This window comes from Eretmochelys imbricata, chromosome 27, assembly GCF_965152235.1.
Source record: "Eretmochelys imbricata isolate rEreImb1 chromosome 27, rEreImb1.hap1, whole genome shotgun sequence".
In the NCBI taxonomy this organism is placed as follows: Eukaryota; Metazoa; Chordata; order Testudines; family Cheloniidae; genus Eretmochelys; species Eretmochelys imbricata.
In genome coordinates this window covers 13,668,970-13,695,739 of record NC_135598.1, presented here as the reverse complement: position 1 = coordinate 13,695,739, position 26,770 = coordinate 13,668,970, and the positions used below count along the sequence as shown (strand labels likewise).

Genomic DNA, 26,770 nt, shown 5'->3' with positions numbered 1-26,770 from the left:
GGCCCAGACAGCACTAACTCCATGTGCCCCCGCTTATGCCACGTGGGAGCTCCTGGGAGGTCAAAGGTTGAGCCTGACCTTTGACCTCTCCATGCCTCTGTGGCCGGAGGCCTAGCCCGCCTCCTGCTTCGTTGTTATTGGTTCAACCGCTTGCCAGTCACCCTGCTGTCCCAGCCGATTGGTGAAGTTTGAAAACCTTCCGCACCTCCCTCCGGCTTCCTCGGCGTGTGAATGGCTGGTTTGAGCGGGCCGGCGTCCTGTGATTGGTGGATGGTGGCCGCTCCTCGCCCACGGCTTGCACGCAGTCCGAGCGGCGATTGGTGGGAAGGGCCGGAGCTCAGCGAGCTGTGATTGGCCGAGGGCTTTGGGCGGGTTGGACGGAGGTTTGAAGGGCTCCTCGGGCTCAGACGTTAACGGAACCTCGGACAGAGCGCGCGGGACCGATCGAGCCGGGATCCCCCCTCACCCGCCCCGGACACCGGGACTGAGGCGAATCGGGACCGATCGAGCCGGGACCCCCCCCACCCCCGGGACTGAGGCGGATCGGGACCGAGCGCGCGGGACCGATCGAGCCGGGATCCCCCCCCACCCGCCCCGGACACCGGGACTGAGGCGAATCGGGACCGATCGAGCCGGGACCGCCACCCACGACACCGAACCGGGACCGCAGCCAAGTCTTCGCCCCCCGGAGTCCCCGCCATGGAGCTGGACCAGTCCCTGTCGCCGCTGAGGGTGGGTCGGGGAGGCCTCGCGCCCCTCCCCCCGGGACACTCCCCCCAACACCCCCTCCCTCCGGGATCCCTTCAGCGCCCCCCCCCCCCGGCCCCCCCTCACCCTCCCCCCGCGCTCACCGTCGCACGCCCCCGGGGCCCGGCGCATCGGGCCCGTTGCGGTCCCAGCTGCAGCGGGCTCGGGTTTCTGGCCCTGGCTAACTCGGGGGGTTTCTCTCTGGCCCCAACCAGCCCGTGGACGAGAACCCCAAAGTCGGCAAAGGGAAGAAGGAAGCGGCGGCGAAGAAGCGGCTGTCGGTGGAAAGAATCTACCAGAAGAAAACCCAGCTGGAGCATATCCTGCTCCGGCCCGACACCTACATCGGCTCCGTGGAGTTTGTCACCCAGGTAACAACGACAGGCCCAGGCCTGGCCTGGCCCGCTTCACCGGGATGTACCTACCAGGAGATCCTGCTCCCCGCTGGGACTGGCAACCCTGGGGTGACTGAGGGCCTCTTTGTGCTGCCTCCCTGGTTCGGTACAGACCTGGGGCAGCCCCACGCAGGATCACAGAATCATAGAATATCGGGGCTGGAAGGGACCGCAGGAGGTCATCTCGTCCCACCCCCTGCTCAAAGCAGGACCGATCCCCAACTAAATCATCCCAGCCAGGGCTTTGTCAAGCCTGACAAAAACCTCTAAAAAATGGAAATTCTGCCTCCTCCCTAGGTAACCCATTCCAATGTTTCACCACCCTCCTAGTGAAATAGTGTTTCCTAATATCCAACCTAAACCTCCCCCACTGCAACTTGAGACCATTACTCCTCCTTCTGTCATCTGCCACCACTGAGAACAGCCTAGCTCCATCCTCTTTGGAACCCCCTTTCAGGTAGCTGAAAACAGCTATCAAATCCCCCCTCATTCTTCTCTTCTGCAGACTAAACAATCCCAGTTCCCTCAGCCTCTCCTCATAAGTCATGTGTTCCAGACCGCTAATCATTTTTGCTGCCCTCCGCTGGACTCTTTCCAGTTTTTCCACATCCTTCTTGTTGTGTGGGGCCCAAAATTGGACACAGTACTCCAGATGAGGCCTCACCAGTGTCGAATAGAGGGGAATGATCACGTCCCTCAATCTGCTGGCAATGCGCCTACTTATACATCCCAAAATGCCATTGGCCTTCTTGGCAACAAGGGCACACTGTTGACTCACATCCAGCTTCTCATCCACTGTAACCCCTAGGTCCTTTTCTGCAGAACTGCTGCCTAGCCATTCGGTCCCTAGTCTGTAGCGGTGCATTGGATTCTTCCGTCCTAAGTGCAGGACTCTATATCTATGGCGTGCCCCAAATGCGCATCCCCCGCTCTCCCTGCCCACACACTCCCCTGGTCTATAAACCATAAAGCTCTTACATGGGTTAGTGAGTATGACTGGAAATGGGCAAATAGTTCTCACTTCAGACCGCTTTGTTTAACTTGAATGGCATGTTTTCCCTGGTCTTTTAGTACTGATCTCAGCTGATCGATGCATGTAGCTTGCTTGCATAGTCATGTTGCTATACATTAGAAAGAAATCACAGTACTAAATAGAAAAGGAGTACTTGTGGCACCTTAGAGACTAACCAATTTATTTGAGCATGAGCTTTCGTGAGCTACAGCTCACTTCATCGGATGCATACCGGATGCATACTAAATAGAGCCTGTTCAGTGGTACTTAATTCCTAGACATAAATGGAAAATCATTAACATTTTAAACACAGTTGGCGAGCAATGTGGTTTTGGTATATAAATAGCAGGTAAGGAAATCATGGTAAATCTAAAGACAGTGTTTCTTAACTTTATTTTCAGCAAATGTGGGTTTATGATGAAGACGAGGGCCTCAGCTGCAGAGATGTGAGTTTTGTGCCTGGGTTGTATAAAATCTTTGATGAAATCCTAGGTAAGTTGAGAGATGACAGTTCGGTTGCTAGCAATTTATTCCACTGAAAACAAATTGTGGATTCTCTATGTGTTTAATAAGAATCTGTAACCAACATTTTCGTAACTTTTGCATCATTCGACCAGCTCTGTGGTTGATCAAATAATATCCATTGAATAGTTTGATAAATAATATAATTGTGTTGGGTAAAAATGAGTGTAATGTATGATGGTAATTTAAGATAGTGTTTCTAAATTCTGAGGTCTTGAAAGGTGTCCTTTGAAAGAAAGTCACTTTGTACTCTTAGTGTGACTCAACTGAAAACTGCCTCTTTAACATGGAAAATCTGTGAAGCCCCAGATGATTCTCAGCAGCCTCTCTTCCTGAATTTGTGTATTTGTTCTCTTGAATACTCTGAGTTTAATTTTGTTATAAGCAACTCAAATTTAAGTGTCTCATCTGAGAATGTAATTTGGTAAATTTACAATCCTTTCTCCATTTTAGTCAATGCTGCAGACAACAAGCAGAGGGATAAAAACATGTCCTGCATTAAAATTACAATTGATCCGTAAGTCTGATTTCATTTTTCAATGGTTTCCCATCTCCTCAGGTGCCAATATGGGCAAAAAGAAAAGGAGTACTTGTGGCACCTTAGAGACTAACAAATTTATATGAGCATAAGCTTTCGTGAGCTACAGCTCACTTCATCGGATGCATTCAGTGGAATATGGGGAAAGTAGCTCAGCATTCTGGGACTCAAGGATTTTCTCCTTCTGATGCTGTTCTATTAGAGTGGCATAAATAAAGAGAGCTATATGTTGTAGCCCATTGTTTCTCAATGACTGGTCTGACCAGCGCTGGTCCCTGAGATCTCCCTGACGCAGTTTAGGAAGGCAGCAAGCCAGTCCCTGGTATAAAAAAGATTGAGAAACACTGTTGTAGCTCACCCAACTTAGACAAAATGTAACTCCCCAGCTCATCAAATATCAACCAACTGTGAAAGCTTGTGTTTTCCCTAATCTGGTTCTCCCACAAAGTGGTGATTTCAGGTCAATTCTCTGCTTTTATTCTTTATTCTCTACCTATTTTGCCCTTTTCAATTTATTTCCCACACACACACCTTTTTCTCACAGAGCACAAATATTTGGCATGTTTAATGTCATCAGCTGTGTCTGCACATCTCTGAGACTATGGGGATTTAGGAGGACTTGTGGCACCTTAGAGACTAACCAATTTATTTGAGCATGAGCTTTCGTGAGCTACAGCTCACTTCATCAGATGCATGCTCAAATAAATTGGTTAGTCTCTAAGGTGCCACAAGTACTCCTTTTCTTTTTGCGAATACAGACTAACACGGCTGTTACTCTGAAACCTGTCATATGGGGATTTAGTTGACTTGTGCTCCCTCTGCCGACTGTTTCTGCAGTTGCTGAACAGAAACTTTGCTTCTGCCAAAATGGTGGCTTTTTTCCCTCAGCAGCAGATGTGATTAAAAATATAGATTAGATACTTTGAATCCAAAGAATATTTCACATGAGATAAAAGTTTAAGGTTTTAGGCATTTGACAATTTTGCTAAGACTTTTTAGTAAAGTAAAAGCAGTAGCTGTAAATCAAGAGAATTTAAATGTATGTTGCCAACTGACTTGGGCCCAGAAATCTGACCTGTGTTAGTATTGCCTTGAAAGAGCATTTTAAAACAGCCTTTTAAAAATGACTGGCCAATCTGCACTACTAGAATCCAAAGCTTGGTGTTTGCCTGTCATTGAAATAATGAGTTTATTTCAAACATCTAAGAACAGGGAGTGGTATATAACTATGGCAAATAAAGAGCTCTTTGTTTTAGAGCCCCTTATGAACAAATTATCTACCAAAGGGATTTGTAAGGCTTCATATGACATTTTTCATTCCACAAGTAACACAGTTCAGTCAATTTCACTTTTACAGGAAAACATTTTTCTTTCCAGGGAGAATAATACAATCAGTGTATGGAACAATGGGAAAGGTATTCCTGTTGTAGAACATAAAGTGGAGAAGGTCTATGTACCTGCTCTTATCTTTGGGCAGCTATTAACCTCCAGCAATTATGATGATGATGAAAAGAAAGTCACAGGTAGGAGATTGTCAGAAATTCCATATATTAGCCGGGAAAATATTTTTGTGCAGCCTGATCAGCCTAAGTGCATTCACTGAACTACCCAAGTGTGAGTGAACAAGAGTTGGCAGCAGAGGAGCAAAAGCTATCCAGATTTAGTTATCTGCTGCTTGTTCTGAGCAACAGTGAAACTCACAAGTCCTTTTCAAGTGTCACTGAACCACAAACTCAGTTTCTGCTGGGAGTCCTTTTCAGAGGGTTCTGAATGTTCAATTATAGAAGACACTCTTCCAGTGAGCAGAGCCACTTCTCTTCTGGAGCAAGAGCTCTAAAACACAGCATCGTTGTCGTTATCACTTCTGCTGCCCAGAAAGCAGTGGATTTCTCTCTCCTCAATAGAGACAGGGTAGAAAGGAGGATCAAAAAAAAATTGAAGGAAGAAGAGTGGGAAACTCCTTTCAGATAACATTCAAAAATAATTTGAATAGAGCAATGGTTTTCAGCCTGTGGTGCATGGATCTCTGGGGGTCTGCAGACTGTCTAAGGTTTCCAAAGGAATCCACACCTCCATTTGAAATGTTTTAGGGGTCCACAAATGAAAAAAGGTTGAAAACCACTACAGTAGAGTGCTCCACTTTCTTGCTAATGTAGAAATGGAGGAGCTCCATATTTATCAGAGACCTGCTATCTATGAGCAGTACTAAAAATTGAGCTCCAGAGCCACATTAAAGGAAGCATCCAATACCCCACTTTCCAGCAGATAATGTACTATGATGCAGAAAAGGGCCAAATCCCTGTGAAGGATCAATATTCCAATGAAACATGGCTTTAAGATTACATACCAGGTGCACGGGGCAGCTTTGTGTTTTATCCCACATTTTGGTCATACCAAAGTGACCGAATTCCTATTAAAATACTCTACACTTTTTAAAGGGTTTATCATAAAAAGTAACATAACACAAGGATGATTGCTTTATAATTCCAGGTGGTCGAAATGGTTATGGGGCCAAATTGTGCAACATATTCAGTACCAAATTTACAGTGGAAACTGCGTGTCGTGAGTACAAGAAACTGTTTAAGCAGGTATGAATGATCTGCATGGCTTCAGTTGCTTATTTCAGTAGGGTGTAATTCTAGAGGAGTAGATTTTTGAATTGCGGGTGCAATTTATATTATTTAGATCCAAGTGTCACAACTGGGGTAAATTTGGCCTACAGTCAGCCACTGTACTGACCTGTAAATTTAATTAAGTATTGTCTGAAAATCCCAAATCAGCTATTAGAGTAAGAATAAAGGGACCAGAAAAAAACAAATTTTCAGCATATAAGGGAGTTTTTCCCTAAATTGTTAAGCTTAGTAATAAATTCTACCTACGTTTTAAAAAATTCAGCTATCTACTCATGTATTTGAAATTTGCATCTTATCAAAGTTCTCTTCCCCAGACCTGGACGGACAATATGGGAAAGGCTGGTGAAATGAAACTGAAATACTTTGATGGAGAAGATTATACTTGTATCACTTTCCAACCTGATCTGTCTAAGTTTAAAATGACAAGTCTGGACAAGGACATTGTGGCACTGATGTCTCGAAGAGCGTATGATATTGCTGGGTGCACGAAAGATGTCAAAGTCTTCCTAAACGGAAAGAGACTGCCCGTGAGTGACTGTTTCAAAAGCATTAATTCCTATATGTTTCCCTTCCACGTAAGCTGTGAGATTTGTGCCTAGATAATGCAAAAACTTAAAAAATATTATGCAGTGTGGGAGTAGAGTTCACGGGTGACTCTTCTGTGTACTCTGAGCAGGAGCATTTGAACTAATAAGCATTCATATGAACCTGTTGTCAACAAGCTGCCTGCATTTATCTCTGCAGGTGAAAGGATTCCGTAGTTATGTGGACCTCTACGTGAAGGACAAGGTAGATGAAACTGGTAATGCACTTAAAGTTATCCATGAGGAGGCAAATAATCGCTGGGAAGTGTGTTTAACTTTAAGTGAAAAAGGCTTCCAGCAAGTTAGCTTTGTCAACAGCATCGCCACCACAAAGGTAACTTTTTAACCTACATTTAGACTAGCTAATGGTGGGGTTTGTTACTAATTGTGTTGTTTATCTTGGCATTTTTCATGTATATAATCAGTGAAAAATCGTTAATTTGCCTAATATGCAAAGGCTATATGTAATTGCAGTGCATATGGCTGGTGACTAAAACATACAAAACATACAGTCTCACCCTTTCCCTGAAGCTTGAGCTCATGTTTGGTCCTTTCTCTCTAGGGTGGCAGGCATGTTGACTATGTAGCTGACCAGATTGTAAATAAACTCATTGAAGTTGTGAAGAAGAAGAACAAAGGTGGGGTTGGAGTAAAGCCATTTCAGGTACAATCTCACGATTTGCATGGTGGAAAAACAAACCGCAGTGCTACTGTGAACTGAAACAACAATCTGTAGGATACTGTTTGTTACATTTATTGATAAACCCAGCTTTTTTTTAACTAAGTTAGGAAATACTGCAGGTAAAGTGCATTAAATAAAGAAGTCTCAGTTTCCAGTTTTAGTGAACTATCTGCTCTTTATTCAGCACCTGGGAAAAACAGCTTTGGCTGACACCCTCTGGAGTCAGAACACAAGAATGTGTTTAGGGCAGTCTAGGGTGCACAGTGTATACAATGTATTTCAGTTTTAGTGTGCCCACTTAGAATTGAACTGCACTAGGAAAATGACTTGCTTGGAGAATGTCTGTTTAGCAAAACAGCCAGTGATTTTCTTGACAATCCTAACAAATATAAAATCGATCATAAGTGTTCACTGGCTGTCTCAACTACTCGAATCTTAATTGGTACTGCTGTGAAAATGCCCTTTAATTCTGTTCAATCCTAGACATCTAGTAACATTTTTTTAAAAAAAAAACCTTTACTGATTGGTAGTTGAGCAGATTCTACATTTCAGTGTGTGATGCTGGCAGACAGGTGTCAGAAAGCAGCTGGGAGCGACACTAGTAGAATGAGATGCGTTTGTATGGGTTTGTCATGACTGTTAAATTTAATTACAGGTGAAGAACCACATGTGGGTTTTTGTGAACTCCTTGATTGAGAACCCAACCTTTGACTCTCAGACTAAGGAAAATATGACTCTGCAGGCAAAGAACTTTGGATCAACTTGCAAATTGAGTGAAAAATTCATCAAAGGTGTAAGTATGGAGGTGCAGCAATTACATGCTAGCTAGAGGCACCTGTGAAATTGCCTCTTAAATTAAATGTAGTGAATATAGTACCTATGAACTAATTTCAGTTAAATCAGCGAAAAGAATATAATTTAACATATCATGTCATGGTTAAGACAACTTCCACAATTGGCTCTTCTGTATTGCAGGCAGTCAGCTGTGGTATTGTGGAAAGTATTCTAAACTGGGTAAAGTTTAAAGCTCAGATCCAGCTGAATAAGAAGTGCTCAGCTGTGAAACACACCAGGATTAAGGGAATTCCTAAACTGGATGATGCCAATGATGCTGGTAAATGTTTTAGACCATTTCTAAGCACAGTCATTTCATTCAAGCACAGTAGCAAAGTCTTTATCTCAAACAAACGAGAAAAACCGTTTCCTATCCAGTCATGTCATCTACAGGAAATTATTTAAACTGAGAACAGAAAAATTGTGTGAAATATAGTTTATATTAAATTTTCTCTTCTCGAAATTATTGACTTTTTGGCAACAAGTGCCAACTGCTGTCCAAGTAAATCAATGTGCATGTTAAAATTACTCATTCCACAGATAGCACGTTTCCTAAGAGTGTATAAATTCTGAGCTGACTTTTTTAATCAAGATGTTGATGAGAAATGAATTGCTTTTCTAGGTAGTAAGAATTCCACAGACTGTACACTTATCCTGACAGAAGGCGACTCAGCCAAAACACTGGCTGTTTCTGGTCTGGGAGTGGTTGGGAGAGACCGATACGGAGTATTCCCCCTTCGTGGAAAAATGCTCAACGTACGAGAAGCCTCTCATAAACAGGTTAGTGGGAATGCCTTTGGAAACAACTACTTCCGAAAGACATGGCATGCTTTAAGTGTAGTGAAATATGCTCTGAGCTGAGACTATTCCACTCTAGTTGGAAACCTAGTGTAATGTAACTATAGTAATGGCATCTTAAATAAATATTTGAGGCTATTCTCACCATCAGCCTGTCTTGCTGATTAAGGAGCAGCATTGACAGATTTAGAAAGTGAGTCCTATCTAGTGCTTTGCCTGAAGGATAGTAGCTGTGATATGGAGTGTGAAATCTGTTTGAAATGTCTTAGAGTAATTTAAGTGCTAGACATCAGTTTGAACAATAGTACATTTCAAAACAGAGGAAAGAGACTCAATGAGAAAACAAAGCACAATCAGCAGGGCCTGCCTGACCCAGAGCCTTCTCCTTTGTTTTTCTGAATTACATGAACTACCATGTTTCAGAGTAACAGCCGTGTTAGTCTGTATTCGCAAAAAGAAAAGGAGTACTTGTGGCACCTTAGAGACTAACCAATTTATTTGAGCATAAGCTTTCGTGAGCTACAGCTCACTTCATCGAATGCATATTGTGGAAAATACAGAAGATGTTTTTATACACACAGACCATGAAAAAATGGGTGTTTATCACTACAAAAGGTTTTCTCTCCCCCCCACCCCACTCTCCTGCTGGTAATAGTTTATCTAAAGTGATCACTCTCCTTACAATGTGTATGATAATCAAGGTGGGCCATTTCCAGCACAAATCCAGTGGGGGGGGAATAAACAAGGGGAAATAGGTTACTTTTTATAATCGGCCATTCCCAGTCTCTATTCAAGCCTAAGTTAATTGTATCCAATTTGCAAATTAATTCCAATTCAGCAGTCTCTCGTTGGAATCTGTTTTCAAAGTTTTTTTGTTGAAGGATAGTCACTTTGGGGTCAGAAATCGAGTGACCAGAGAGATTGAAGTGTTCTCCGACTGGTTTATGAATGTTATAATTCTTGACATCTGATTTGTGTCCATTTATTCTTTTACATAGAGACTGTCCAGTTTGCCCAATGTACATGGCAGAGGGGCATTGCTGGCACATGATGGCATATATAACATTGGTAGATGTACAGGTGAATGAGCCTCTGATAGTGTGGCTGATGTTATTAGGCCCTGTGATGGTGTCCCATGAACTACCATGTGTGTTCTGGAAAATAAGTCCTTGTCCGGTGTAATCTTTTTTCAGATAATGGAAAATGCTGAAATCAACAATATCATCAAGATTGTGGGTTTGCAGTATAAGAAGAACTATGACGATCAAGAATCGCTGAAGACCCTTCGTTATGGAAAAATTATGATTATGACAGATCAGGTTAGGTTCACTTAAAGACCAATATTCCTAAAATCAGAAAAATTACTAAATTACAAGAGAAAATATGGCTAGCAGATAAAGCAGGGTGGATCTGCATTGCTCCTATTAGCACTGTTTTACCTGACTCTGGTTATCCATGTGTTCTTATCACACTCTCTTAACAGTTTCCACTTCGCACTGGGGCTATCATACTTTCTTCTCATAACATGAAACAAAATAAAGCAGTGGGAAGTATTTCCACCCTCTGCTGCTGCTCTGTAGTGCTGAACTCTGTGCCAGGCAGATTGGGAAGTCTGGAAAGAGACTAGCCCCTGGATGCACTCTGACAGGTTTCAGAGTAGCAGTTGTGTTAGTCTGTATCTGCAAAAAGAAAAGCAGTACTTGTGGCACCTTAGAGACTAACCAATTTATTTGAGCATGAGCTTTCGTGAGCTACAGCTCACTGCACTCTGTGGCCAAGAATGGTCTTCCAGCATTTTCCCCGTTTCTTGGTTAAGTTCCATGCTAAAATCTGGAGATCATAGTCTGTTTTCCAAATAGTCACACAGGTTGGTTTCCATGAGCTGGATCCCGGGAAGTGCTGAGATTCAATGGGAGTTGAGGGTGTTAAACATCTCCCGAGGATTGGATCCTATATTGCTAAGCTGAGGAGCAGTTGCTTTCCAGCAGGCTTCTGGTTAAAATCTGCCTTCTGAAAAAACTGTTTCAGGATCAAGATGGTTCCCATATCAAAGGCTTGTTGATTAACTTCATCCATCACAACTGGCCATCTCTTCTAAGGCATCGTTTTCTGGAGGAATTTATTACTCCCATCATAAAGGTAAAAGGCTTCATAGATCGTAATCTAAACAAGTAGAGGAAAGTGTTAGTCTGGAGCTCCATGTGGTTTCATGATTATAATTTTCATTCCCTCTAGGTTTCAAAAAACAAGGAGGAGTTTTCATTCTACAGCATCCCTGAGTTTGAAGAGTGGAAAAACAATACTCCAAATCACAAATCCTGGAAAACCAAGTACTACAAAGGTTTGTCATAAACCCTGTGTGGTGGTGCTTGGAGGCCAAGTAAGAGCTCTCTCATTAACAGATAAATAGATACATGAGTGAAATATACATGTTCTAAGATAGCACAATAAACCACTTTGAAGATGTGCAAAGGCGAACGCCTAAAAACCCATGTTAAATGGGGTGTCACTTAGTCTGTTTGTTCAGAATAACATCTCTCCAAATGCAGCCATGATCCTGCAGGTAGCCATTCTCCAGGGGTCAGCCCTATCTGCTTCGTTCACTGGATTTATTCTGGCTGTCCACAGTGCAGAGCCAGTGAGCTCTATTTCCTTCGGCTCTGTACTGATGGCAGTACACACTGAATTCTGATTCCAGAATCTTTTCATGCCAGTTGCCTGGTGCAGAACACAGCTGGCTGATCAGAAATTAGCTTCAGCCTGAAATACTAGCTTTTGGCATTTGTGGAGGTCATTGGTAGACTGAATGTATAACTTTTCTGCGGGTGACCTTCCGCTTAACTCTTGGATTTCATGATACCTTGCATTTGTGCACAAGTACCTTGCATTTTAAAGGTAGTTTGTTTTCATAAAGGCATCTTTGCAGCATGTCATCAAAAGTTTACAGGATATACCACGGAAGTTAGACTTGCTGAAATATTTCTTCAAACTGTAGCTTAAATTGTGCAAGATGTTATTTTGACTCACTGATATTGGCTCTGCAGGTTTGGGTACCAGCACCTCAAAAGAGGCTAAAGAGTACTTTGCAGATATGGCAAGACATCGAATTGGCTTCAAGTATTCTGGCCCAGAAGATGATGCTGCGATCACCCTGGTAACTAGGAATACCTGAATGAATTACTGACTTGTTACTACTTTTAGTATTCTGTTACTTAGTGTGCTGTGTTGTTTTCTGTTAACATGGTCTGAGGCCTTTGCGCATGAGACAAAGTATCTTTGTTTCCGGGCTACAGTTCAGGTCCAACCAGTAGAATCTCATCTGTCCGCAGATCTCAGGGCCGAGAGCACTGTTTTACTAAAGACTTTTAAATGTAGCTTGTGGGAAACTAATCATTCAAGCCCCATTGACGATTTCAGCCATAGTAGTAAATATTCCTTTAGGATCTTTCTACCCAATCCCTGACCTTTTTAATACGTTACTGTCAGATGGGATTCTGCAGCTTCACTGAAACAATAGTTCACCAGAACTCTGAACATGCCTCATTTTAATTGGGTGCTGATGCTCAAGCATACTTCTGATATCCTACCCAATACCATGAAGCAAGCTGTTCCAAAACATACAATTTATCTAGTTCTTTTTTGAACCCTGTTAGTGTCTTGGCCTTCACGACATCTTCTGGCAATGAGTTCCACAGGCTGTGACTGTGTGTTGTGTGAAGAAATACTTCCTTTTGTTTCTTTTAAACCTGCTGCCTATTCATTTCATTTGGTGACCCTTAGTTCATGTGTTATGAGGAGTAAATAACACTTCCTTGTTAACTTGCTTCACACCAGTCATGATTTTATAGACCTCGATCATATCCCGTTAGTAGTCTTTTTGCCAAGCTGAAAAGTTCGTCTTATTAATCTCTTCTCACATGGCAGCTGTTCCATATCCCTAATGATTTTTGTTGCCCTTTTCTGTACCTTTTCCAATATTTTTTTTTTTAAATGGGATGATCAGCTCTGCACACCGTATTCAAGATGTAGGCATACCATGGATTTATAGAGGCAATATGATATTTTATGTCTTATTATTTCTGCCTTCAGCTTTAGCTATGACTAAGAGTAAGTTATTGCATTTACTATGCTGTTAAGCCAGCCTGTTTAGCAAGTGTTGGGCTTTGTTCTTCTGGTTCAGGCTCTCCTGCATACTGCTTTCATTGATAAGAGTAGTCCCCTGCGGGGACGCCCAATAAAAATGGTCTTAAACTTGACTCTTTTCATTTTGTGAATTTACAGGCCTTTAGCAAGAAGAAGATCGAGGAACGGAAGGAATGGCTGACTAATTTCATGGAAGGCAGAAGACAACGGAAGCTACATGGTCTGCCAGAGGTGAATGGTTTTAAATACGTTGAGGAACGCAGTTTCCTGTCTTTCCCTTTCCCCAGGACTGAGTGCAGTTTCATTTTGGTATATTAGAACAGTGTGTAATATAGGTTCATGAAGCTGGCCAATAGGAGATAGGAAAATTACTGGGATGTTTGCAGAATGCTACAGAGCAGCATCTTCCTGCCCACTCCTCTCAGCTGGTTTGTGTAGACTCAATGTCAACTGACCAGTGATTAAGTTGATTGGATGCAGAACGCTTACCCTGGGAATAGCTTTCTAAATAGAGAAGTGGTAAATTAAACTGGATTGTGGGAAGTGGAATTTCATTTTTATAGTGATGGCAGGAAGCATTTGAAAATGGCAGCACTACAGTTGGATTCAACTAGCTATATAAAACAGACTTTCGTTGGAGCAAGGCCATCTTACTATGACAGAGGATGTGGGTACGAGCTCTTTAAGGCAGTGTTTCCAAAACTTGGGATGTCGCTTGTTCAGAGAGAGCCCCTGGTGGGCCGGGCTGGTTTGTTTACCTGCCGCGTCCGCAGGTTTGGCCGATCGTGGCTCCCACTGGCCGCAGTTCGGTGCTCCGGGCCAATGGGGGCTGCGGGAAGTGGTGGCTGGTACATCCCTCGGCCTGCGCTGCTTCCCACAGCCCCTATTGGCCTGCAGAGGCGAACCGCGGCCAGTGGGAGCCATGATCGGCCAAACCTGCGGACGCGGCAGGTAAACAAACCAGCCCGGCCACCAGGGGCTTTCCTTGAACAAGGGGCGTCCCAAGTTTGGGAACCACTGCTCTAAGGCAATGTTAAATCTTTTTTTGTCCTTAGGATTTTGTGTATGGGAAATCCACTAGTTATCTGACATACAATGACTTCATTCACAAAGAGCTGGTCCTGTTCTCAAACTCCGATAATGAGAGATCCATTCCGTCCCTGGTTGATGGTAAGTTACTCCTAGATGGTAGGGTTTTTTAGTATGTTCTGCCAAGAACTTAGTATTTGAATACTTGCATGACTATCAGGGAAGCAATATATAGTCTGTTGGCTTGAGTTTGGGACTGAGAGTCTGGAGTTCTGGGTTCTGGTCTCAGATCTGCAGCTGATTCTTTTATATCCATGGGCAAGTCTTAGTCTGACTAATGCCCACCTCTTTTTGGGGCGGGGGAAGTGCATAAATAACTTGGGGGGCCTCAGCTGAAAGGCATTGTAAGTGCACAGTATTGTACTGATCACTAAGGCAAATGTCATTTTCCCAATAAAGGTCTGAAACCAGGTCAAAGGAAGGTTCTGTTCACGTGTTTCAAACGAAATGACAAACGGGAAGTGAAGGTTGCTCAGTTGGCTGGTTCTGTAGCTGAGATGTCCTCCTACCATCATGGTGAGGTAAGAACCTACCCTGCACAATATTGAGGGGAAAATTCCTGACTCCATACTCAAGAAACTCCAAGGGGGAAATAGTGGAGGTAAAACTCCCAAACAGAATGGATACAAGTCAGTTTGCCTGGTTTTTGTGCATTAGACTCTGAATTTAACCCTACGTTGTTGGATCAGCTTACCCTGCTTGGGTATTCCGTCAGGTGCTGCCTCCATAAACTGGGCTAGTGACAACCAAGTGTGTTGTAAACGTGATACATGTAGGCTGAGAGGCATGTTTGAAAAAACTAATTCTCACTAAAGTGAATGGGAATTGGGCACTGAAATCCCCTAGGTGGCTTTGAAAATTTCAGCCTTAGTGCCTTGCAGTCGATCAGTGGCGAGGTGTACTGGAGCTAGCCACAGAGGAGGATGTCCATCCTGCTTTCCTGTTGGGCAGGGTGGGGATTAAACAGGCCTTCCTAGAACGGGTGAGGGGTTTTGATAGATGTTGCAGGGCAATCCTGCAAGTTTCCTCTGCCTTCTCAACTTGGGACAGAATAAAGGAATGTCTGTTCCTAAGGATCTGAGATTTAAGTTTTGATAGTGGGAATCAGATATCTTGTTTTATCAGTTTCCATTCTTATTGGCTTGACTCTGCCATGCTGACCTTCCATGCTAGTCCTGCCTTTCCCTGTGCTTTGCATGACTTGATCATGCAACTCTGTCCTTTCCAAAAGGAATTTTGCACTCTACGGTTTCAATTTATGTTTTCATTGCAGGCATCACTGATGATGACCATTATTAATTTGGCTCAGAACTTTGTGGGAAGCAATAACCTCAATCTGCTACAGCCCATTGGTCAGTTCGGTACCAGGCTGCATGGTGGAAAAGACTCTGCCAGCCCTCGATACATCTTTACAATGCTCAGGTCAGTAGTATTGGCTTGTCAGATTAGCATTTGGCATGACTTAGACGGCTGCATTTGAAGATTGGACAGCAAGCACCTAGAATGAGAGACATTAATGATCAGAAGACATCCCTTTTTTAGCTCTGACATCAGGGCCTATTCTTGCTACCCTTAACACTTCCTGCTTTTACTACTATCCCTTTTGTTATGTGTCAACATCCAAGTGAGACTTCTTTGGATTCACACTTCTTTGGATTCAAATCAGTTACACTCTGCTATTGCTTTCACAGAGAGGAGAAAGGAGTGAGATGAAACAGGGTTGGGAGCAGGGAGGTACAAGAGAGGAACAAGAACTGAGGAACAGTTAAGAAATGAGGCTGTGCTTGTAGAGTTAAGCTTAGTGTCCTTGTGGAGGTGCCGTTTTCTCTCTGACCCTGTAGCACCTTCTGTTACACTGTTGTAAATGTGTTCCTTGAGTTCATACATGATGGTTGCATTGACACAAGGTATCCTGTGGAACATGAAATCTTCCCAGAACTTCTGAATTTTGTACAGATCTTCGACATTTGGCCTGAGGTTCTGGGATTGCTTGTTTGGTCGTTTCTATATCCTAAACACAAGAATTTAGACCCAAATCCTCTCGTCCTTTCTAGCTCATTGGCACGGTTGATTTTCCCTGCAACGGATGACAGTATTCTGAGGTTCCTGTATGACGACAACCAGCGCGTAGAGCCAGAGTGGTACATGCCTATCATTCCTCTGGTACTGATTAACGGAGCAGAAGGTATTGGCACTGGCTGGTCCTCTAGGATCCCCAACTTTGATATCCGAGAAGTAGTGAATAATATTCGCCTCCTGATGGATGGAGAAGAGCCCTTGCCAATGGTAAGTGGAAATCAATTACAGCTCAGTTTTGGGATTCTCCACCAAATATTGGCGCATTTATCAAAGTATAAGCTGAACCCAATGTTCTTTACTATTTAGCTTCCTAGTTACAAGAACTTCAAGGGTACAATAGATGAACTGGGACCAAATCAATACCTGATAAATGGGGAAGTGTCCATCCTGGATTCGACAACCATTGAGATCTCAGAGCTTCCAGTCAGAACATGGACACAGGTATGAAATGCTGAATTGTCCCCCGGAAAGTATCTTTTGTCCCAAAGAACCAAAAAGGGATGGCTGGTGTTCACAGCTTTGCTGCCTGGGAGAATGTAGAGTTGACTTGATTTAATTCTTTCCTCAGACCTATAAGGAGCAGGTGCTGGAGCCCATGTTGAATGGCACTGAGAAGACTCCACCACTAATATCGGACTATAGAGAATATCACACAGACACCACGGTCAAGTTTATAGTGAAGATGAGTGAACAAAAACTGGCTGAGGCAGAGGCAGCGGGGCTGCATAAGGTCTTCAAACTCCAAACAAATCTCACCTGCAACTCCATGGTACGTGCAGCTCTCTGCAAACAGGTTGTCACACGCAGTCTCTGATTGAAAGGAGTATAACTGAAAAATCAAATTTTAGTCTCAAATGCTTGTAGCATTTTTGAATGATGACAGGAAAGAGACTGCTGACAGCAAAAATATCCTCCCGGATGGAACCAAGTCACTTCATTGTTCTACTTTGCCTTTATGTTGCTATCTTAAAGTGCCATTCTATAAATATCTTTGGAAAGTCAGGGTGTGCCCTGGGATATCTGGGGCAGCATAAGGTGGTGTGGATTTGGTCCTCATACTAGAGGTGATCCTACCGTAATCCACTGGACACCCCCATACTGTAACAATGCCAACACTGACATTAGCATTACATGATGGGGGTGACAATGCAATGTTATGATGTAACAGTTAGATCCCAAAGGGCAAAGTTTAACTTTCAAACAGCCCCATGGGCCTGTAATATTTTTTCTAGGAGCTTTGAAATCCTAAAACTTCCTCTCCTGGTATAGTGGCTTACACAGAATCATAGAAAAGTTGGGCTGAGAGGGACCTCAAAGGTCATCTAGTCCAGTGGTTTTAAAACTTATTATTTTCTGGCGACCCAGTTGAAGAAAATTGTTGATGCCCATGACCCAGTGGAGCTGGGGATGAGGGGTTTGGGGTGTGGGAGGGGCTCAGGACTGGGGCAGAGGGTTGGGGGTGAGGGCTCTCCCAGCTCTCATTGGCTGAAACAGTGCTCGGAGCAGGGGCAGTGTGCGGAGCCCCATGGCCCCCCAGCTAGGAGCCAGACCTGCTCCTGGCTGCTTCCGGAGTGCAGTGTGGTGTCAGAACAGGTAGGAACTAGCCTGCCTTAGCCAAGCAGCACTGCGAGGGAACTTTTAACAGCCCGGTCGGCGGTACTGACGAGAGCCGTCGCAACCCACTTGTCTTACATTCCACGACCCATTACTGGGTCACGTCCCGCAGTTTGAAAACCACTGGGTCTAGTCTATCCCCAACAGTGAGGCAGGATTAAGTATACCTAGGTCATCCCTGATAGGCATGCGTGCAAGCTGGAGTACTTTGTAAAATGACAGATGTTTTGATTTTGCTATGTTAATTATAAGACAAATGTGCACCTCAGCATTGTGGGAATTCAGTAGTTTTGAATGTCATCTTCTTGCAGTTATAACTAAGGCTTTGTTCTCTGCCCCAGGTTCTCTTTGACCCTGTAGGCTTTCTCAAGAAGTATGAGACTCCTCTGGATATTCTCAGAGAATTCTTTGACCTCCGACTCCAGTATTATAGTTTGAGAAAAGAGTGGCTTACAGGAATGCTGGGTGCAGAGTCTGCAAAACTCAACAACCAGGCTCGCTTCATCCTGGAGAAAATTGAGGGCATAATAGTGATCGGTATGTAGTCTCTGTGGTGGCTTTGCGTTCTAATCAAATGTCCTTTTTAAAGCCAGTTGCTCTCCTGTGGTCTCTTATCTATTCAACTTGCCTTTAATAACTCATGCCAGAGCGATCCTCCCTTTTTGATGAAATGCCACAGGAAGCCGCTTCAGTCTGCTTAGTCTTACTGAGCAGAGGATTCCAGTACACATTACTCAAAATAGGATGTTACATAACTTTTGGATTGTTTATTCTGTTCAGAGGTTGAAAGATTTTCCAGCAATTGTTTAGCAAAAACAGCCCACCAACTTCTGACCTAGTTGGGCTAAAATTGAGCGTGAGTGGAAGTGGTAATATTTGCTTTTCTCTTTCTAGTCGGAGTGGATGATTCTTGAGCCCAAGTTTTTTTCCCTGTATTTCCAGGTTGAAGTTCAGTGTTATGTTCTGACTGGACTTACATTTGGAATCCTGGGGAGATGCAACAGCATTTGGGAGAATCATGAGCTAGGAACAGAAAACAGCTCTTCTGGGTCTCCCAAAACTCTTTGCCACCTCTATTCAAAAGGATGTACTTTAGTGTGTGCACGTAACCAAATCCACTGAAGATGTACATAGATATATTTTCCTAAGGAGCAGTGCTTCATAGTTTGTATCTAGAACCAACCTTGTTAAATGATTTTCTCCTCCCCTGAAATGCACCGAATACAAATATGCAAAGTGCTCAGGCAGGTGCTCTTAACAAGCATTGTAGCAACTTGGTGGCCTGACAACTCTTCATGATCAGCCAGGGCTCTACATTTTAGTACAGCTGCAGGCTCATTTCACATATCACTCTGTGGCTCCTTTGTGGTGACGTTTGCAGTAGGGATGGAGAGACTATTCTGTAGAGCCCTGTGGGATGCTGAGTTATTATAATCATGTCGAGCTAGTCTTTGACACTTATCTGTGCCATCGGTGCTGGCCCAGGATCTTTCCCAACATTACGATTTCATGGGTCAGTAAACGGTAAATGCAATTCCTATTCTCTAAGCCAGCGAAACACAAACGTCAGGGTTTCATTAACGGAAATGTCTGTTTACAGAAAACAAGCCCAAGAAGGAGTTAATTCAGGTACTTATCCAGAGAGGGTATGAATCGGATCCTGTGAAGGCCTGGAAAGAATCTCAGCAGAAGGTAACTTTTCCATCAACTTCTTTTCTCCAAATCAACCTGTCTAGCTTCTGAACTGGCCCCATCACTTTAGTCTTGTCATTTGTTTTTTAAATCCTTGGGAGGTCTTCAGATACTAATGTGCTCTTCCTTTCTAGCACATAGGTTTAACTAGCAGGTGTGTTAGTGCATGGGGTCCTTTTGGAGAAAGCGAAACCAAATACAAGTTTTGTATTTTGTTCTGACAGTGATGAGGCCCCTTTCATTCTTGTTTCTTGTGGCACTGAGTTCCATAGTCTAGATTCAGCTGAGAAAGTTGTCTCAGAGCACAGTCCTCCTCTTTCTACGTAAACTTACTTATAGAAGTTGACTATTTAAATCTCTCTGTAGGGTGCAGAAGAGGAAGAGAGTGACAATGACCAGGATAACGAATCTGCTGCAACTTCCGGCCCAGACTTCAACTACCTGCTAAACATGCCCCTCTGGTACCTGACTAAAGAGAAGAAAGATGAGCTCTGCAAACAGAGAGATAACAAAGTATGCTGGTTGGTTCTGTTCTTCCAAAGCTAGAAAGGGAAGTAGTGTTTAAATTCAAATGAGCAACTAATGTTTTCTGATTGGCTCATTGTAGGAAACGGAGCTGGAAAACCTAAAACGCAAGAGTCCCTCAGATCTGTGGAAGGAAGACCTGGCTGCCTTTATTGAAGAACTTGAGGTATGTAGATGATCAGTGCAGACAGCTATAAGATCTTGATCTATGTTGTTTCCATCACAGAAGCCTAAAGAATATAACTTGAATGTGCCATATGAGCCTGATCTCTCCCTAGCAGAGGTGTAAGCCCCACCTGTATCCATTCTGCTGGGTAAGACAGGGTGTCCCTGCCCTGGGGCAAAGAGCTGGAACCAGCAGAGAGTCCAGCCAGGAACAGTGGCTGTTGGAAGGCAATGGGATGGGACTTTGGGACAGGTAAGGGAAAGCCAGAACTATGAAGTAGTCAGGGAAGGCCTGGAGCAGAAAGCTTGTTGAAAGAGGATACTGCAGACAGGAGGATGCGCCTGAGTGGTCAGACTGTGTCCAGACTGTAGGCAGTACACGTGCAGCTTTGTACTGACCTGGCCTTTGTCCATTTCAGTTCTGGTTGCTCTGCTGTACATTATTACCAATTCCTTGTATTCTCAGAGTAGTAACCGGAACTGCAGCTCTGGCTTAAATAGTGCCTTGCAAATAGACAAATCTGTAGCAGTCTGTGGAAGCTTCACGTCATCAGATGATAGGAAATGCATCATCGAGTCATTAGAGTCTAGTCATTCACTGAGTATCTGCAAAGGGTTGTTTTTCTTGGTAGAACAGGAATATTTTTCTTAAGCTCACTGTTTTGGTGTGGTTTTTTACAATCACCTCTGCAGGCTGTGGAAGCCAGAGAAAAACAGGATGAGCTGGGTGGGAGAGCTGGCAAAGCTCTCAAAGGGAAAGGGGGGAAACTAAAGATGAAGAAGCTGCAACTGGCTGAAGTTATGCCCTCGCCACATGGCAGAAGAGTTATCCCTCGAGTAACTGCAGAGATGAAGGCGGATGCGGAAAAGAAGACTAAAAAGAAAATAAAGGTAAAACAAAACACTTGAAAGGACTCTTAGCTGGGATCCTTCTTCACCAGCCTTTCCTGTGAAATTGCAATTTTGGGTAGGTGAACATGACCCTGCACAGCAGAAGCCTGCTACGCTTCTGTGCAGAGTTTAGGGGTAAAGAGAGAGGGGCAGAGAGTAGAACCTGTCCCAGGAATCATTGGAAGACTTGTTTGAACTGGTGTAGTCCACTGAGTAGGAATCCTGTAAGAGACAAGTGCTGCAGGCATGTTCACCCCTTTTGCATTTGTGTTTCCAGTGACATTATTTCTAGTCACTCAGTGTATCATTGCTGTGGATGTTAGAGTCCAGGGCAGAGTTTAAACCAGATTCGACATTTTCCTATGGCTACTTGTAGTTATACAATTCAGCCAATCCCCACTTACAAAAACAAATGATCCCTCACCTTTTGTTTGCCCTGAAGCTAATCTCATGACTCCTTCCCACACAGCCTATTCCCTCAAACAAATGTTCCAGTTAACCTGCACTCTGTTTTTAAACACACCCTGCTCAGTTCTGCATCCTTCCACACCCTTCCCGGGATGCCACTGGGACATAAAAAGGCAGCAAAGCTCTGGCAGATGGGCAGGGCAATGTTTGTTTTGTATTTAATGGTTGACTCTTGCTGTTTAGCAAACTCATCTGCTTTGAAGAATGAGCACACCTGATTTGCTTTGGCTGCTCCTAACCAGACGAGCAGTTTATTGCTCCATGTACTGTAATGTGGTATTTAAAACTGCGAGTTCATCCCAGTAAAAATGCTAATCTTTTTTATCTGCATTCAGCCATTTTAAATGGGGAAGAACCAGGCGGAGCTCTCATGTCTCTTTGTATCTTTAGACTGAAAAAATGGAACTTGAGGAGGATCAAGAAGGAAACTCATCAGAAGATAAGAAACCTGCAAATCTTAAACAAAGATTAGTAAAGAAATTTAAAACTGAGCCAGGTAAACATTTTGTACATGTAATCCCTTCAATGGAAAGCGAGGGCTGTTCCAAATTTGGTTGTATGAGCATGTCTGAGAATGGGAGGTGGAATCTGGGACCAGTATGCTCAAAAGAATTAGGTGAGGGATGTGCAAAATGGTCATTGGCTGGAGGCACAACCAGAATGTCTCTCCTATGTTAAAGCCAGAGCCCATTCTGTTAAGTTTTTAACTTGGACTTCTGAGTGCACAGTGCACATGTAGATTAGCTGATACCTCTGTGTGCATCCAACTCTCTCAGGTACTAAGAAACAGTCCACTCTGCCGTTCAAGCCAATGAAGAAAGAGAAGAAACGAAATCCCTGGTCTGACTCAGAATCTGATTCAGAGTGTGACAGTGAGGTGGCCCCTCCGAGAGAGAGGCCGATTCGCCAGACAGCAGGTGAGCAATGCCACGTGGACCAAAATGGGCACTTAATGAAGGGTAAAATGGAACTTGAATCCTTAAGGCTTGGCTACACCAATTATAGAGGTCCCATAGTCAGATGATCCCAGCAAGAAGTAATTTTTAAGCTGACCATTTATTGTGTTACGCACAAGAGCTAGTTAATTCCATTATTCAGTCACACATTGCAGCTCTGTCTGTCACACCTCTGGTGCACTGGGGCAAAAGTGAAGGGGTAGTAATCCTGAGCAACCCGAGTAATGTGGCTATTTTGTTTAACTGCAGCGTAACTATTTTATAAAATCAACTCTTTTGTTGGTTAGCAAGCCCAGATCTGTGCCCATTACATTGGATTCTCTCACAGGCAGAACCTTCAACATTTAGGAAGATTCTTATGGCCAATTTTATCCCTTCTGTTGTAGGTAAAATATGACACAGATAATTGAGATACATGCTATAAAACCCACTAAAGAGGTCTGATGAATTGTACAGTTAGCAAATGAATCGCATCTCTTTTACTTTGTTAGTAAAAACCAATTACACCTTGGATTCGGATTCAGATCTCACTGATGCAGACGGGACTCCTCAGTCTCAGGAGGTCAGCGAAGAGGATGTTGTCCCAGAAGCACACTCACCAGAGAAATCTGCTCCCAAGGCCAGAGGGGCCCCCAAGTGAGGATCTTTCTGGATACAGTGCTTTAGAGCTGGGGTTTGCTGGGTTATACTCAGTGTTTTATATTGGATAAGAAGCTACATTTTTATTTTGTGGATTAATTGTTTCATATACATCTGTTCAGCAATGTGTCGTGGGGTTGTGTTCTAGGAAAACCAGTGAAAAGAAAGCTAAAGAAGAATCCAAACCACAGCAGGTGCAAAGTGCTATCTCTAGTAAGTATATGCTCTGAATGAGATATCTTTGGTTTGCCTTAATACCCTAGACTGGTTTAAAGTGTGTGGGCACCCTATGGTGTTTTGATACAGACAAAGCAGAAAGGTTATAACAAATTGAAATATCTTCTTATTGTGAGATGTTATTAGGAAGTTAGGAGAGCTGGCCTCAGGGAGCTGCTTTTATTCCAGTCTGGCTCTACAGATCAAATCGACTTCATGATTAAGCCAGAACTGAAAGTGGATCTCGTTCTTACAGTTAGAGTTGATCAGAAATGAGCTCATTCCAATCTTCTATTTACAATCAGACTGAAATAGGAAGAGCCTGGCCTGTTGAATTCACTGTTGATTTTATTTACTCGAGTTCAAATCCAGGACACCGATTATGAAAATCTGAGTCAAACTTCTGCAGCTCCTTCTGTCTCTGCCCCTCTTGCTAAGCCTGGAAAAGCTGCACCCAGAAAACCTGCTGTGGGCAAGAAAACCACCATTGCCACTAAGGGTAGGTGAAGTTCAGTCTTTCAGAGCTGCAGAAAATCATTTAAAGGTGTTTATTACTGGTTACTAATATCTTTAGAAACAATGGTTTCTAACTTGCCATTTAGAGGCCAGAGTGTTGACTTGAGCTTTTAGTAGCTTTAAAAGGATCTGGAGTTTATGGCAAAGGGCCTTTTTAGTCACGGTCCTTTCTAAGGAAAAATTCCATTTCTGGACATATTACTGTGTGCTCTTTCCATCTCTGCTTAATGACGCATGTGAGCCTAGAGCCCGGGTCACGTGCTTTTAGGGTGAGCATCTGAATTTGGAAGCAAGAAAAGAGAAGGCTTCATAGAGGTCCCTCCATGTCTGTCCTGTGCATGAGGGAACCAGGCAGAGAAACAGTGGCGTGTGACATCACCACATTTCTGCTGGAAATGAAACTTGCAGGAAGCAAGTAACTAACCCAAAGGCTTAACTGCAGCTGTTGCTGTTTCAGATACGCAGCCTTCCATCATGGACATTCTAGCCAAGAAAAAGGCAGCACCCAAATCCTCCAAGACAGCAACAGCCAAGGCAGGAAGTTCAGACTCCAGTGTTGACACAGTAGTGCCTAGGAAGCCGGCCCCCGCCAAGGGGAAGAAAACCACCACCAAAAGGAAGCCATGCTCAGACTCGGATTCAGATTCTGATTTTGGGTCAAAGCCTCCCAAGTCATTTGCAGTTAAGGTTCGTATTCTGCCCCGCACCAGGCACAGAGGTGTCCCTGACCACGCCTGTTTTTAAGACGGCAAGCGCTCATTCTGGGGCATGACAAGTGTAACTTCAGTCATTCTAGTGGAACGGAGGCTGTAGGAGGCCCCGTGTCAGACCTCTCCCTGCTGCTGGCCTTGGGGTGTGTGGCCAGAGGAAAGCAGGTGCATTTGGGATGCTGCTAAGCCACACCAATCCCAAAATGCTGTTTTGAACCCGGGCATGAGCCTGGGTGCCAGCGCTGAGAGCAGGGGAGCAAAGGGCAGCGTTAGGCGGTTTGAGAACACATCCTTGTATATCCGACTTGCTCTGGCACTCCTTGGCCCTGGCTCTGGCCCAGTGACTAGAGAAGTGTCCGATGCTACATACCTGTTTGCTTTCTCCCCCAGAAATCCAAGGTGGAAGACGAGAGCTTTCATATTGACCTAGAATCCGACTTGGACAGCCCTGTGGCGCCTGCTCCCTGCACAAGGCCTGGGCGTGCCCGAAAGCCCATTCAGTACCTGGAAGAGTCCGAGGAGGAGATGTTTTGAGTTTTAATATGAAGATTTTAAAGTGCTGACCGTATTGATCTACAAACTCGTTCTTGGAGAGGAGGTCTCAGCAGGCGCTGTCGAGTCTCCCCAGAGAATTGCAGATCTCAGATCCAGGAAATGGTTTTACTGAATAATTAGTGCTTGCCCCAAAATGTGATGCTGCATGTGAGTGCCAATCTCGTTTTCCCCCCGGGTTATACCATTTCCATTTGTTGGAACAAAACCCCCTCCAGTAAGAATCAAGCAGCAGTAGCATGTACAATTAGTGGCAGAGAATCCTATAGCCCGTTAGCTGGAGGAGCTAATTTCCCTGGCCTTTCATGGTCATTTTAGTGCAGAAGCAGACTTTTAAGCCCACCAAATATCTTACCACTTCACGTATGTTCCCTCCTCTTTTGATTGTGTTAAAGAAGCTGTAGACATGTTTTACTGCAAGTCTCTAGGCTAAACAACCACAAGAGATTCAAAAATACAAGCTCTAAAGTGGGGCGAGACCCCTTGGTCAGAGGGAGGTTTTCTTGGTTTTACTCCTCTCGCTCCTTCACAATCTGTCATTTCGTCCAAGCTCCACTTTGCTCTTTTGGTGGCCAACATTTTGCCACCTTCAGAATTTTCAGCCGTGACGCTTACGTCCGATTTGGAGCAACTTGCCCTGAGACGAAGGTGTGTGTGGCTCAGGCTGTGCCCGATCCGCACTCTGTGTTCCCGCCTCCATTGTGTTCAGCCCTGCAGTCGCTTCTTGGGTAAGAGCCCTTTGTCCCCAGGAATAAACTGCAACATTAAAATGCCTGTTGAGTGCTTGAGCCCGGTGCTGAGGGAGCGAGCGACCTTGGTGGAGTGGGGGCGTTGGTGATGAGGGAGCGCGGGGCTGGGGAGACGCCTTCAATACTGGCTACGGCCAAAGAAAATCCTTACCGTTGAAAAGGAACACGTCAGAAGCAGGGTGGTCATTCCAGTGCCCCCATGGCAGACTGGCCATTAGGTTCCTGTGTCCCAGGTAGGGATATTAGCCGACTGCCACCTCAGTTAGTCCTGATGACAAGGGGCTTCCTGCTAACTTCTCCAGTGCCCAGCTGAGCAACGTGAGTGCAGGTTCTCTAGGCCTGTTCACGCCACCCATTAGCTCGTCAGGGGTCTGAGTGCCTGGAGTCGGGCTGTCCAGGATACCAGCTTGAAGCCAGTTGCCACAGACATCTAGTGGCCAGGGTTTATGCAATCCAGGTGCCCACGCAGAAGGAGCTGGGAAGTGTGTCTTGTTCCTCTTCCCCGAAAAGGCATCCACTGGAGGATTTGCCCACTGTTTCTTTGAAGGGCTGATGTTCAATGTGTTTTTCCTAGAGCCAGTTCCATGGTGCTGAGTGGAATTGCTCAAGCGTTTGTCTCTGTAAATATTTTCTGTGTTTGTAACGTCCTGACATTCTAACGGCCATTTTTGTATTTCTGTAATAAAGGATTTTTACCCCAGTTTTGCTCAGTAATGCTGATGTTTGTTTCAGGAAGGCATTGTCCCCACTGGTAACTGTGTTACTGCTTGGACACACTGAATCACCCCAGTGAAGAGGCCTCAACCCCATCCACTGCCTCTAGGCAACAGGTCTAAATGGGGTCAATGGTACTTGCCAATATTTGGTGCCTTGTGCTCTTCATAAGAGCAACATGCAAACGATGTCCTTGTTGCTTCTTTCCTGCAGTGAATTATCCAGCCTGACGCTGGCATGATGGAAATGACCAAGGTCACAGGGGAGGGATAGCTCAGTGGTTTGAGCATTGGCCTGCTAAACCCAG

General features: G+C 44.2%; 1 protein-coding gene across 1 annotated transcript; it reads left to right on the top strand.

Moving 5' to 3' along the window:
* Nucleotides 1-619: 619 nt before the first annotated feature.
* TOP2A (DNA topoisomerase II alpha) lies at nt 620-26,442 on the top strand. Its single transcript, XM_077806441.1, has 35 exons — nt 620-732; nt 963-1,118; nt 2,556-2,646; nt 3,130-3,193; nt 4,592-4,737; nt 5,705-5,802; nt 6,162-6,374; nt 6,592-6,765; nt 6,994-7,095; nt 7,769-7,906; nt 8,089-8,227; nt 8,570-8,727; nt 9,939-10,064; nt 10,774-10,884; nt 10,981-11,086; nt 11,790-11,899; nt 13,027-13,119; nt 13,944-14,058; nt 14,377-14,498; nt 15,251-15,399; nt 16,032-16,263; nt 16,363-16,497; nt 16,625-16,825; nt 18,012-18,207; nt 19,271-19,362; nt 19,729-19,875; nt 19,970-20,053; nt 20,746-20,943; nt 21,802-21,907; nt 22,188-22,328; nt 22,859-23,003; nt 23,155-23,219; nt 23,584-23,721; nt 24,196-24,425; nt 24,839-26,442. The coding sequence occupies exons 1-35, from the start codon at nt 700-702 to the stop codon at nt 24,980-24,982; spliced, it is 4,698 nt and encodes a 1,565-aa protein (XP_077662567.1). The 5' UTR covers nt 620-699; the 3' UTR covers nt 24,983-26,442.
* The last annotated feature ends 328 nt before the right edge of the window (nt 26,443-26,770 follow it).